The 12,056-nt window shown below is 42.2% G+C and overlaps 1 protein-coding gene across 1 annotated transcript in view; it reads right to left on the minus strand.

The window, feature by feature from the left end:
• The window catches only part of ASTN1 (astrotactin 1), a 276,053-nt gene extending 264,303 nt beyond the window's left edge, over positions 1 to 11,750 (minus strand). The window contains exon 1 of the mRNA XM_006088941.3: positions 11,468 to 11,750. Within this exon, the coding sequence (XP_006089003.1) occupies positions 11,468 to 11,750 (283 nt within the window). The remainder of the gene's footprint in view (positions 1 to 11,467) is intronic.
• Positions 11,751 to 12,056: the final 306 nt, after the last annotated feature.

Here is a 12,056-nt window from a genome sequence, read left to right on the forward strand (position 1 = left end):
GGCTAAGAGGTACACACAGGTAAGCGAACAGTCTTTTTAAGATAGGAGAAACATGAATATATATCTATAGGCTGCAGGGAAAGGTCTAGGAAAAAGAAGGGGAAAGAAAAGTAAATATCTAGAAGAGAGAAATGATAGACACAGTGAGGCCCCAGAAGAGGAAGCATTCTTGATACTGTGAAGACAGAGTTGTATATTTTTTTATTTCTGGTAACATCCCCAGAGCCTACTATTATGACCAGTACTTAGCAGCTACTCAAAAAGTATTGGCAGAAGAAAAAAAAAACTATTGTGTGATGAAAAATTTTGGCAAATCTTATAAAAACACATTCTTTTTTTTTAGCAATAAATATTTATTTTTAATGCTGTCTATATTTCTTTGAAGTTCTTTTTTCAAAGTTGGCCTTGATAAAACATAGTATACTAATCAAAATCAATTTCCATTACTTTCCAAAGTATATTTTTGAACTATATAAGGGATAAAATGTGAAATAAACTATAAATCAATTCTTATTAGAGTATTTTTTTTTTTTACTTAAACCCTCATTAGAAACACACCAATGAATGGATATTAGACAGTTGTGCAGAACATGCCCAGAGATGGTTCACAGGGTCACGTCTGCCTTAATAGATGCTGTTACTATCCCCCGAGAGTGCTATGAATGAATATATCCTTCAAACTACAAATTTCTTATGTAAAAACACATTCTTAAAACAGTTCTCATTTCTGAGAAACAAAGTATAAAATACATGGAATATTTTGTTTCATGACTAACAAAATGAGTCATTACTACAATGAGGCATTTTGACCATATCTACATAAGTCTAGACATTGAATTGAGCAAACAAAAATAACATAATTAGAAAAATAAACTTTGAGTACTTCCTCTCTATAAGGCACTGAAGTTGGCTTCAGAAAGCTACGCAAGTTGCCACGAGTGATTTTAAACTGTTTGGGTATTAGTTGTAGTTTCAAGGCACTGGGAACTTCCTTTTATAAATATATTTTTATTGACTTTAGAGAGAAATAAAGGGAGGAGGAGAAAGAGACATTTATCAGCTGCCTCCTGCATGCCCTCTACTAGAGATTGAGCCCATAACCTAGGCATGTGCCCTGACCAGGAATCAAACTGGTAAGTTTCTTACAATTACTTATCTGTGCTATCCAATACAGTAGCCAGCAGCCACATGTGGCTACTGAACACTTGAAATGTGGCTAGTCAGCTGAGATGCACTATAGGTATAAAATACACCCTAGATTTAGAAGACAGAACAAAAAGAATTTAAAATGTTTCATTAATAATTACATGCTGATTATATGTAATAATACTATTTTGAATATAGTATTGTTGAATTTTATAAAGTATTGGCAGTTGGAGATGAAAAGGTAAGAATGAATGTTGGAGGTAGGTCTACAAGTTTGGAACTTGAGGGTGTGTACAAATTATGTCTGCTAGTTTCCATTTTTAAGGTAAAGTATGAGGCAAGGTCTTACGCAAAGTGTAAATGCTTGACTATTTCTTGCATCCTTTCACACATTTTGGTTTTTATGCCTTCTACTCCCTGCTTCCTTAGGCTAGAGCTCATAATTTATCCCCAAAACTCAGAACCCCCATGCTTACCCAACTAAGTCCCATTATCCTTTAATCTCAATGTAGACCATTTTCTCTGGAAAGAATTTCCTATGATCCTGTCTGATTTAGTGGCTCATTACTTACTAAGGAACCAGTTCTGAATTCAGCCATTCCATGCACCACAGTGGGTAGTGCAGTGGCTGAGATTATAGACTCTGTAGGTAATTTCAATGCTATTTTAATTATCCAGAGGAAACAAAGAAGAAAAGCTTGAAAATTATTTTTAGGAAGTAAATGTAAAATTAATACCAAATCCTGACAAAGATACACACACACACACACACACACACAATAAGGCTACCTTCACATAGAAATATTGATGCAAAATATTAATACAACAGAATCCAACAGCATATTGCAGAAATAATTCATCATTTACCTAGTGAGGGTTGTTTCAGGAATGCAAAGTTTAATACTAGAAAATCTACTTATACAATTCATCCTTTTAAGAAATCTAAATATGATTATAAATATTGAAAAAATATTTTTAATTAAAAAATAATTTTTGGTAATAAAAAAACACTAAATTCTTATTTAATATGATACTTTTTATCTCTTTTAACCCAAAATCCATTCTCATAATATCAAGACAGCAGGTTTGTTACCATTAAGTCAGGAAAATACAATAATCCACGTTATCACATTCGTATTTGACATTGTACTGGAGTTACTACCAGTGTAATTAGACAAGAGAATAAAATTAGAAGTATAAACACTTGAGTGGAAGATATAAAATGGTATTTGCATATGATATGTCTGCATAACTAAAATATCCAAGAGCACCAACTGAAGCATACTGAGAGCTAGAGGACTCAGTAGACAGCGGGTTTGAAAATTAACACATAAACATCAACAGCTTTCATATACACAAACTGTAATCATTTAGAATATATCTATAAAAAGAATATACTTTTACAATATCACAAAAAATAAAATACCTAAAATTAAATCTAGCAATAAACATACAAGCACTCCATGAGAAAAAATATATTCCTTTAAAACTCTACTAAAAGGCAGACTAAAAGACTTCAACAAATACAAATGTACTGCTTCTTAAACAGAAAAACTAAATATCGTAAGAAATAGATTATTCCTTAATTTAAAATTTTAACAGGATTTGAATAAAATAACACGTTTTTGTTATTCTTGCTTTTTTGTTGTTTATTTTTGTCTGTTTGTTGGCATTTTTTTAGAACTAGACAAATTTCTTAGAAAGTTTACATGAAAATAAATGGCTAGAACTCCAAAAAAGAATAGTAGCAAAGAGTGACTAGTCCTACCAAATATTAAAACTACAGAGCTTCAATAAAACAATACAGATAAGCATATGAACCGGTATAAATAGTAAGAGTGACATAAATGGATCTCAAAAATATAGAGCTGACAGAAGGTACAAATGTTATTAAACTTTTGTTTTTCTCAGGTCAATCTGTCTTTTATTACAAGGAGGTCACAGCCAAGAATCCAGAAAGATAAAGGGAAAATTATTTTCCTCCCCTACAGAGCAACAGGCTCTATCACATAGCCTAAGAGTGTCATAGGCTAGACCAGAGGTTCTCAACCTGTGGGTCACGACCCCTTTGAGGGTCGAATGACCCTTTCACAGGGGTCGCCTAAGACCATCGGAAAACACATATATAATTACATATTGTTTTTGTGATTAATCACTATGCTTTAATTGTTCAATTTGTAACAATGAAAATATATCCTGCATATCAGATATTTACATTATGATTCATAACAGTAGCAAAATTACAGTTATGAAGTAGCAACGAAAATAATTTTATGGTTGGTGGTCACAACATGAGGAACTGTATTAAAGGGTTGCGGCATTAGGAAGGTTGAGAACCACTGGGCTAAACCATCTAGGTTGGTGTGCATGCACTCTAGGATGTTCACACAAGGACTAAAGGCACACTTCTCAGAACATATCCCTGTCCTTAAGAGCAGGATTGTACGTAAGAATTGCACTCTAATAAAGTTTTGCTCATGGGGAATGGGCAAACAATTCTGATACTGCTATAGATGCATAGTGGAATTGAACAATACAATAAACAGATGGAAGGTAGTAGGAACCAAATTTCTCACTGTTGGAATGAGCAGAGCAAGGGGAGGAGGCTAGTATGATTCATGAATTAAACAAGACATTAGATAATGAAAATTAGGTCATGATAATTAGATAACAGATTAGAGCTGGAGATATCAGTATGAACTAATGTTCGTCTTACTCTATATACAGATGGTTACATATAGAAATATTTATAGGTATGTGTATGAGTTAGTACACACACACACATATTTCCTTGTTCTGTCAGTTGGGGGAGCCTAGAAACACCACCACCACCCCTGATCTGGTTTCTAATACTATTCATCAATTAAAAGAATCAGGGCCCTTTGGAGAAACAGCTGGTTGTAGGACCTGGGCAGGCAATATACAAAGTAACCTGGGGCAGCCTGTCCTGATCCACAGTAACAAAGTGCTCTAAGAAACAAAAACAGAACAAAAACTCACACTAATGAGGGTCTGTCACAGAGACACAGAAGTCAACGGAAAGAACTGCCATTAGCCAAAGCTGGAACAGTGTGAGCATTGAAATCTATAAAGTAGTATTGGGTTATAATCCAAAGTATAAAATAAATATTCATGAGTCCACATGATACAAATAAATGATTACATAAATAAATTAGTGGGGGATAATAGATAATTCTCTTATGTAGAATAATTCAATATAAGTTATGTAGATGCTTTTTTAAAAAGGTAGACCTTAACTCCCCATTCCTTTGGTATGGACTACACATAGTAATATCCTTCAAAAAGTACAGTGTGGACAAAGAGGGAAAGAGTGACTTTAATACCTGACCAGAACTCCTCAAAACTGTCAAGGTCATCAAATCAAGCCTGAGAAACGGTCACAGGCAAGTCACTCCTAAGAAGAGGTGCTAACCAACTAATGTGGTATACTAGATGGGATCTTGGAACAACAAAAAAAGGACATCAGGTAGCCCTAGCTGGTTTGGCTCAGTGGATAGAGCATCGGCCTGTGGACTGAAGGGTCCTGGGTTCAATTCCTGTCAGGGGCACATGCCTAGTTGCAGGCTTGATACCCAGTAGGGGGCGTGCAGGAGGCAGCCAATCAATGATTCTCTCTCATCATTGATGTTTCTGTCTCTCCCTTCCTCTCTGAAATCAATATATTTTTTTTTTTTAAAAAGTATATCAGGTAAAAACTAAGGAAATCTGAATAAAGCATGGACTTAATTATTCATAATATATCAATATTGGTTCTTTAATTGTAACAAATGTATCATACTAAACATAAAATGTTTATAAAGGGAGAAACTGGATTTGGGGTCTATGGGAACTCTTTGTACTTTTTCTGTAAATCTGAAACTTATAAAAAATTTTTTTTTAAAAAAGCATAATCAAAAAACTGCCAGAATGTTTGAAGTCCCTCTTCTTTCCCTCCCCTTCACATCATCTTCCATTTCCACCACACATAACGCCATCCTTTATTTTGCATTTCTTGCTTCCTTGCTTTTCATAAAAACTTGCCACGTTTGGATGTCTTTGAACAATGTCTTGTTGTTCTGAATTTTATATAAATGAAATTGTACTGTATGTATTTTTCAGCTAGTAGCTTATCCTCATTTAACATGACAGTGTGACATGTATCCATGTTGGTATATGTGGCTACAGCTCATTTATTTTCATGGCTGAATGATGTTTCATTGGATGACAGTAACACCATGTACATGTCCAGACTCCTGTTAATGGACATTAGGTTGTTTCCACACTTTGCTGTGACCAACAATGTTGCTACAAATATTCTTGTGTACACATGTAAGAATTCCAGTATAATAAACACCTAGAAGTGGAATTGCTGGGTTATAAGGCATGCATGCTTTCAACTTTATTTACAATGCCAAATTGTTTACAAAAGTTGCCATGTCAATTTAGATCACCATTGGCAACGATTTACTTTTTCCAAATTTGGTTCCTTGGGAACCTAGGGATCAATAGAGGTGCTTTGTTTTTTTTCTCACAGTTTTAAACTGAATGTGATTAGAAAATGACTATTCCATATTTGTAATAAAAATAGGGTGATAGATGCTGAATTGTGGTACATGAGAAATTACCATAAGCCTTAACTTGTCCTGGGAGATTAACTTGCTCAATATAGTGATTTTTCTGCCATCTGTATGCATATATTTGAACTTGGTGTAAAGGGGAAGAAATAAAGACTTGGCATTTTCCTGCTGAAAAGGTGCCAAGTTTTGTTCTTGTGAACTGGCCTTAATCTAAGATTGGTTTAATTACATTCGTAAAAAGAAGGAAAGGAAGAAAGGAGGATAGAGGAAGAAAGGAAAAGAGAGGAAGAGAGGAAGGAAAACAGAGAGAGAGGGAGGGAGGACGAAAGATATAAGCTCTATAAAACAGGTCCTTAATCTTCCCTCCTAAGATGAATAAAGAAATTAAGCTTGTATTTCATTTTTCCTTGAAAAACGCCAATGACTTGAATTTAAGTCATTTATCAGTATATCTAGAAGAGCATTTGAATTGTTGTAAAATTCATCACTCCCGCATTCAAAATTCCTTTGATGTAAAAAATCTACATTTCTGTAGAGAAACCATAAAATAATAACACTATGAATTAGTGCATTCTGCTAGTATGAGTGATTTTAAGTTCTGCAGACCCTCAGTGAAGATTGCTACCATTCATCCTCCCTTGTCTTGATGGGCTGGCACTCTATACAAATTTGTTTACCAGTATTGTTAACCTAGGCAGCTCACTGTAGCTGAGAACAAAGGAGGGAAAACAAACTGTAAAGATTCTTTTCAAATGGAGAGATGGGTGAAAAAGAATGCTAGGGATGCTTCCTGTTAAGCTAAAGCTCACCACTAAGTAAGACTCTGATATTACATTCAAAGCCAATGGGAAAGCTGGGTAACTGCTCCTCTGCACCTGCACTGGCCTCTGACAGTGGGTTCCAAGCACAAGGCCACCGAATTCCAAGGTCAGTGCCTTGCGGAAGGAGCTAGAACTACAGCAACTCCTGGATGACTCCATTTGACAGTGGAGCATCCTCCCTGGATTCCCAGTTTGCATTTCCATGGGCCCTTCCAAGAAGAGCACTGGACACATCGACTTCACCCACATATCACAACTGTGGGTGCTAACACACCATGGAACATGGCTACCCAAACGTGGAAAAGGCAAATAAGATAAGAACTCCCCAATTCTGCAGAGGGAAGTAGACTAACTTAGGTATTTCTCGATACTTACACACCTGTGCTGCATTAAGGTTTGTGTGAGCAATCACTCCATGGGCAAGGATATTCAAAGGGACTCCTCTATCCAAATGAGGGGAGTGGGCTTTCCCTGTTCTAACCGTTGCCAGGACTCCTTTCATCCAATTAAGGGCTATGAAACAGTAACTGAGAGAAAGCCTTAAATGCTAACTGACCTGAGTCTGAGTGATGGGTCCCTCACCTGTTAGCTATGTGACCCTAAGTTACTCAACTTCTCGGACCCTTCCTCTTCTCCTCCATTGGGATACGTGGAAAAGCCAGGAGCTGACACCGGATCTGTCTTCAACGCCTGTTCTTTTAACCGCCACACTGGACTGTTCCTTCCTTGTGGAGACGCACGACAGCTCTGCGGGCTGATTTATCTTCAGGAGGACCTTCTCCCATCAAACCCTGACAGCTGAGGCTCAACCCCAAGGCCGAGAGCAAGCATGCCTCAGCTTCACGCATGCGCAAGCTCGGTAGCTGGGGCTGAAGCGGAGGCGCAGCCCTTTCTCGTAGTAATAAGACGGTCCGTTATGTCCTGTCACAGCACAGAAGTCGCCCCCGCGTGTGGAGGCCACCCTGCAGGCCAGCCAGTGGTCTCCCAATCAAACGCGGCCCCAACACGGGAGTGAGCGCTGTTTTGAAAGCCGAGGTACAACACCGAGGTTGACACAGGAGACGTTCACTGACTAACCCGGACAAACTTTTACATTCTCCTGAGAGGGGCAGCGGGCTTATGTATCTAAATATCTTAAACGCGAAATTACAGTTCTCTTATGATGCTGTAGGGCAGCGGTTCTCAACCTGTGGGTCGCGACCCCTTTGGCGGTCGAACGACCCTTTCACAGGGGTCGCCTAAGACCATCCTGCATAACAGATATTCACATTACGATCCATAACAGTAGCAACATTACAGTTATGAAGAAGCAACAAAAATAATTTTATGGTTGGGTCACAACATGAACATGACAGTTATGAAGTAGCAACGAAAATAATTTTATGGTTGGGTCACAACATGCGGAACTGTATTTAAAGGGCCAGAAGGTTGCGAACCACTGCGTAGGAGTTGTACAGCACTGCTGAGGCAGAGGTGTGGGCTACCTCACTCAGCCCTGTCCGCCAGCCCAAGTGCCACCAAGGACAGGCCCGGCCACGGGGCAGTCCGTGTTCGCGAGAAGCACGGCGTGCCTCGACTGAAAACGTTCAGATTCAAAACACTTTACAACGATGTAGCCAAGCAAAGTACACCTGGAAGTCGCATATGCCCCTAGCACCACAGTTTGCCAACCTTACCTCCGACAACAGGAGCCTCCGCCACGCCTTCCTCCGCGGCCGCTCCGGATTATCCAACAAGAAAGATGGCGACCGTGGTGCCGCAATGGCCGCTGGGAGTCGGCTGCACCACGTTCTGCGTCATCAGCCTCCCAGCCTGGTTTTACCGGGAGAACCACGCCCCACTCCACGGAGCCAGGTGCAGTCCTCCCGCTCTCCTACCACAGGCTGATCTCCATCCCCGCCATACACACGCCATTCCCGCCTTCACGCCCACCACCATCCTTTACGCAGCTGTTTTCCATGATGTCAAATGGCTTCACCTTATCCCAAGCCAAACCAAATCTGCCTTTAATTCCGATCATCTGTGTTGTTTAATCCACGCATAGAGCACAGAAGTGGACAAAGACTGCTTTGGAGGGAGGGGAAGGCTTCATAGAGATGTGACATGGGTGCAGGTTTAGAAGAAGAATGGATGACTGACTGCCAAGTGGAGAAGGCAGAGAAAGCATTCTGGGGAGAAGGAACAGAATGTGCAAAGTCTTGAGAGTCCTGAAAGGCCATAGCAGGCTTGAAGGAATAAGGCTGGAGAAGCTGGTTGCAGCTGAAAGAAGACCCTCGTCTGCCTCACTGAAGTGGCAGAACTTGATCCTGGAGATGAAAGGAAGCCAAAGGGTCTGATTTTGGTCAAGGGCCCTAGTCAAGCTCATGCCTTCATGGTGTCTAACCTAATCATGCAAGTATCTCCTTCCTCAACCTTCCTATGCACACAATCAGGTGTTCTTACTTGCAGCTCTTACAGCATCTCAGTCTGTGTTTCCACTGACTAGAGAAGACCGGAGGGTGGGAATCTTTTAGTTTTTTAATTAACTTCTATGTCTTAATAGTGCCCAGCAAGTAAATGCGCAATAAATTCCCAGGATTGACTAATTCGGATTTTTTTCCAGGGGATACAAGAAAACTAGGTTCCAGATATACAAGTAAGGAAAGCTCAAAATCTAAGTCACCACAGCCCTTACTATTGGCTATAAGTGGCAGGATCCAGGTCCACAAAAGTTAACTTCAAAAGCAACTACACTTGAGTCTACATTCCATGAATTTGGATTCCTTTCCCTTTCTGCCCAGCTTTGCCCCACCACTCAAGCAGAGATTCACTCCAACTCCCCTGGGAATACTGGGCCAAAAGGAACAGGTACCAGCTCATCTCTGATTCTAATACCCCCCCATTGGCTGGGAGGGTGGTGGACAATCAATGCATTTAGCAAGTGCATCTGGCTCTAAAGTAAGAGAGAGAGCGTCTGTTCCTGTGTATAAATGCCAAGCTGCAGGAGGTTACCATAGCAACTCCAGCAGGGTGCTGCAGTGGGCAGCTTTGCACAGAGGTGCAGGAAACCCATTCTTTAACATCTGGGCTTTTGCTGTGCACACTAGATCCTAATAGGCACATCATGGTTTTAGGCCTTAGCTTTGGGATTCTGCAAAAAAAGGAAGTGGAATTTTGAATATTTGCTAGTCTAATCTCCCTTTTTTCATGTACCACTCATGTCCCTTTCAACACAGTAAACATTGCATGTGAAGCCCAAAAAACAGGCTCTTTAGAAACACATAACTCCCTATACTCATTCTTATGTACTATGATGAACAGATTGTACTTGCATATCAGCAGGACTTTGGCATGAAATTTACATCCACTGAATAACCAGCAATTGCACACTGTAATGAGCAGCATATCCACAATGTCTCCATTATTCCCAGTCAGTCCCTAGTTCTCATTATGAGTACATTTTTAATGCAAAAATAAATAATGCCATCAAGAGCGTAGGTGTTCTTAATAGGGTTGCCTGAGCAGCACTCCAGGAACTGTAAACCAACTTTTCAAAGGCCAGGCAATTTCAGAAATAGCTCTTCCACATGGGTGGGAAGTGAAGATCTACTCACCCACTTCTTGATGTGTTCAGTGTGAAGATATCTCTTGTGAAGAAAGAGCATGAGAAGATGTTGAGTAACATTCTACTTGTAGCTCTAACCTACATGTGGCCATCAGGAGGCCATGTCCCTGCAAAGTGAGCCCTAGTTGGTAGGGCATTAAGTAGCTAAAACAGTCTCCTAAACATTTGCATTATTTGTTTTTGAATCTAGAGACTCACTTGTGGTTATCTCTGAATTCTCTCCTGGGCAAAATAAGAACGACTTACACCATCACTAAAGAAATGGATTGCATACTAGAGAGCTACACGTGCGCAGGGTGAGAGCTGCACGTGCGCATGGAAAAGTGAAGGAAATTTTGGTTAAACGAAGTCACATGAACCTCTGCAAAGGTGCTGCAGAGACCTCTGCAACTTGGAAGTGGAGAGAGGGTTGGGGATTAGAAGTGAGGTAGAGTTTCCAGTACCTGAAGGAGTTTTGTGGCCTAGGAAAATTAAAACAGAGGCACCAAGAGAGATATGTAAACAGACAAAGGAAGGAAGGAAAAGCCTCTTGCCCAGGGAACCAGGTGTACAGGAATGACTAGGCCTATCTAAGGTGTCCTGGAGAATAAAGAGGATGCCAGTATCAATGGAGTTCAGCTGGATAACTTCTTTATCCATGGAATTGTGAGGTGGCATGGAGATGTGGACATGGCTGTTATATATGTAGGTATGAAGGTAGGACGTGCCAGGATGGACACCAGGGGTATGAGAAACTTGAGTGTTCTGAAGGAAGGCCAGAGAGTTTCAGTCAGTACCTGGTGACAGAAAGGAGCTCTCAATAAGTGAAGACCAGAGATCCAGCCAGTGCAAGGTGGCCTGTACATGCCTGGCAAGGTGACAAAGGGATGCCTGTCTCCTACTCCCCCAGGAAATGCTGCGGGTGGAGTGAGTATCCAAGGGGTGTGAAGGGAAGGACTGAGCATGTGGCCAGGGAGTCCGGAGAAAGGCTTATGGTAGCTGCGCTGGTAGCAGCACACAAGTGCTGTCCATGTGCTCCTGAATGAGAGCTGGGAGGTCAGGGCTGGGAGAGGTTTCTGAGAGACTGGCAACCTGTTCCTTTGAGTCAGGGCAGCTGAGGGAGGTTAAGGGCCCAGCGTCCAGGATGTGGGAAGAAGCCAGGTGCACTGAGGCGCTAGCCTGCAAGTGGGTGTGGAGAACGCTTGGTAGGGGGAGGATCCAGCGAGGTGGGAGTGGGGGAGGGGAGGTCGCCGGCCTGTGGGTGGGTAGAGCGAGCCAATGTGGGGGGTGGGGGTCCCCGGCCAGCGCCTCAGGCCGCCACGACGTTCCCCGGGACTCACCCAGCACGAAGTAGGGCAGCTCCGTGTTCTCCAGGTCGTCCACCACGACCATTTCTCCCGGGAAGTCGTTGCGCACGGAGAAGAGGAGCTTGGGCTCAGAGGCCGAGGGGCTGTGCATGATGCTCAGGTCGTTCTCGCGCAGGAAGGGCAGCGCCGACACCGTGATGCTTTTGAGCTTGCACTCCAGCTCCTTGGAGGGATCCGCGTCGCCCGCTGCCGTGGCCAGCACCACCGCCGGCCCCCAGCAGCAGGCGAGCAGGGCGCAGAGCCCGACTAAAGCCATCTTGAGCCGGGCGCCTTCCTCCCAGCGCCGCGAAGGTGGGGGAGGACGCGAGGCGAGCGGGGAGGGCGCGAGCGGGCGCGCGCGGGAGGCGGGGGCGGTCGGGAGGGGACGCGCCGCGGGGGAGCCCAGGTTTCCCCCACCGGAGGCTGCTTGCCGCGCGGGGCTTGGGCGCTGATGCCTGGAGAGCCCGCGTCCTTTGTTTCTCAGAGCTGCTAATCTGGGGAAGGGAAAAAGGAGGGGGTAGGAGAGGAGAAAACGGGAAGGAAGGACAGGGGGAGGAAGGGAGCCTAGGATTCTAGGGGAGCA

Source organism: Myotis lucifugus, unplaced genomic scaffold (assembly GCF_000147115.1).
Source record: "Myotis lucifugus unplaced genomic scaffold, Myoluc2.0 scaffold_54, whole genome shotgun sequence".
Classification (NCBI taxonomy): Eukaryota; Metazoa; Chordata; class Mammalia; order Chiroptera; family Vespertilionidae; genus Myotis; species Myotis lucifugus.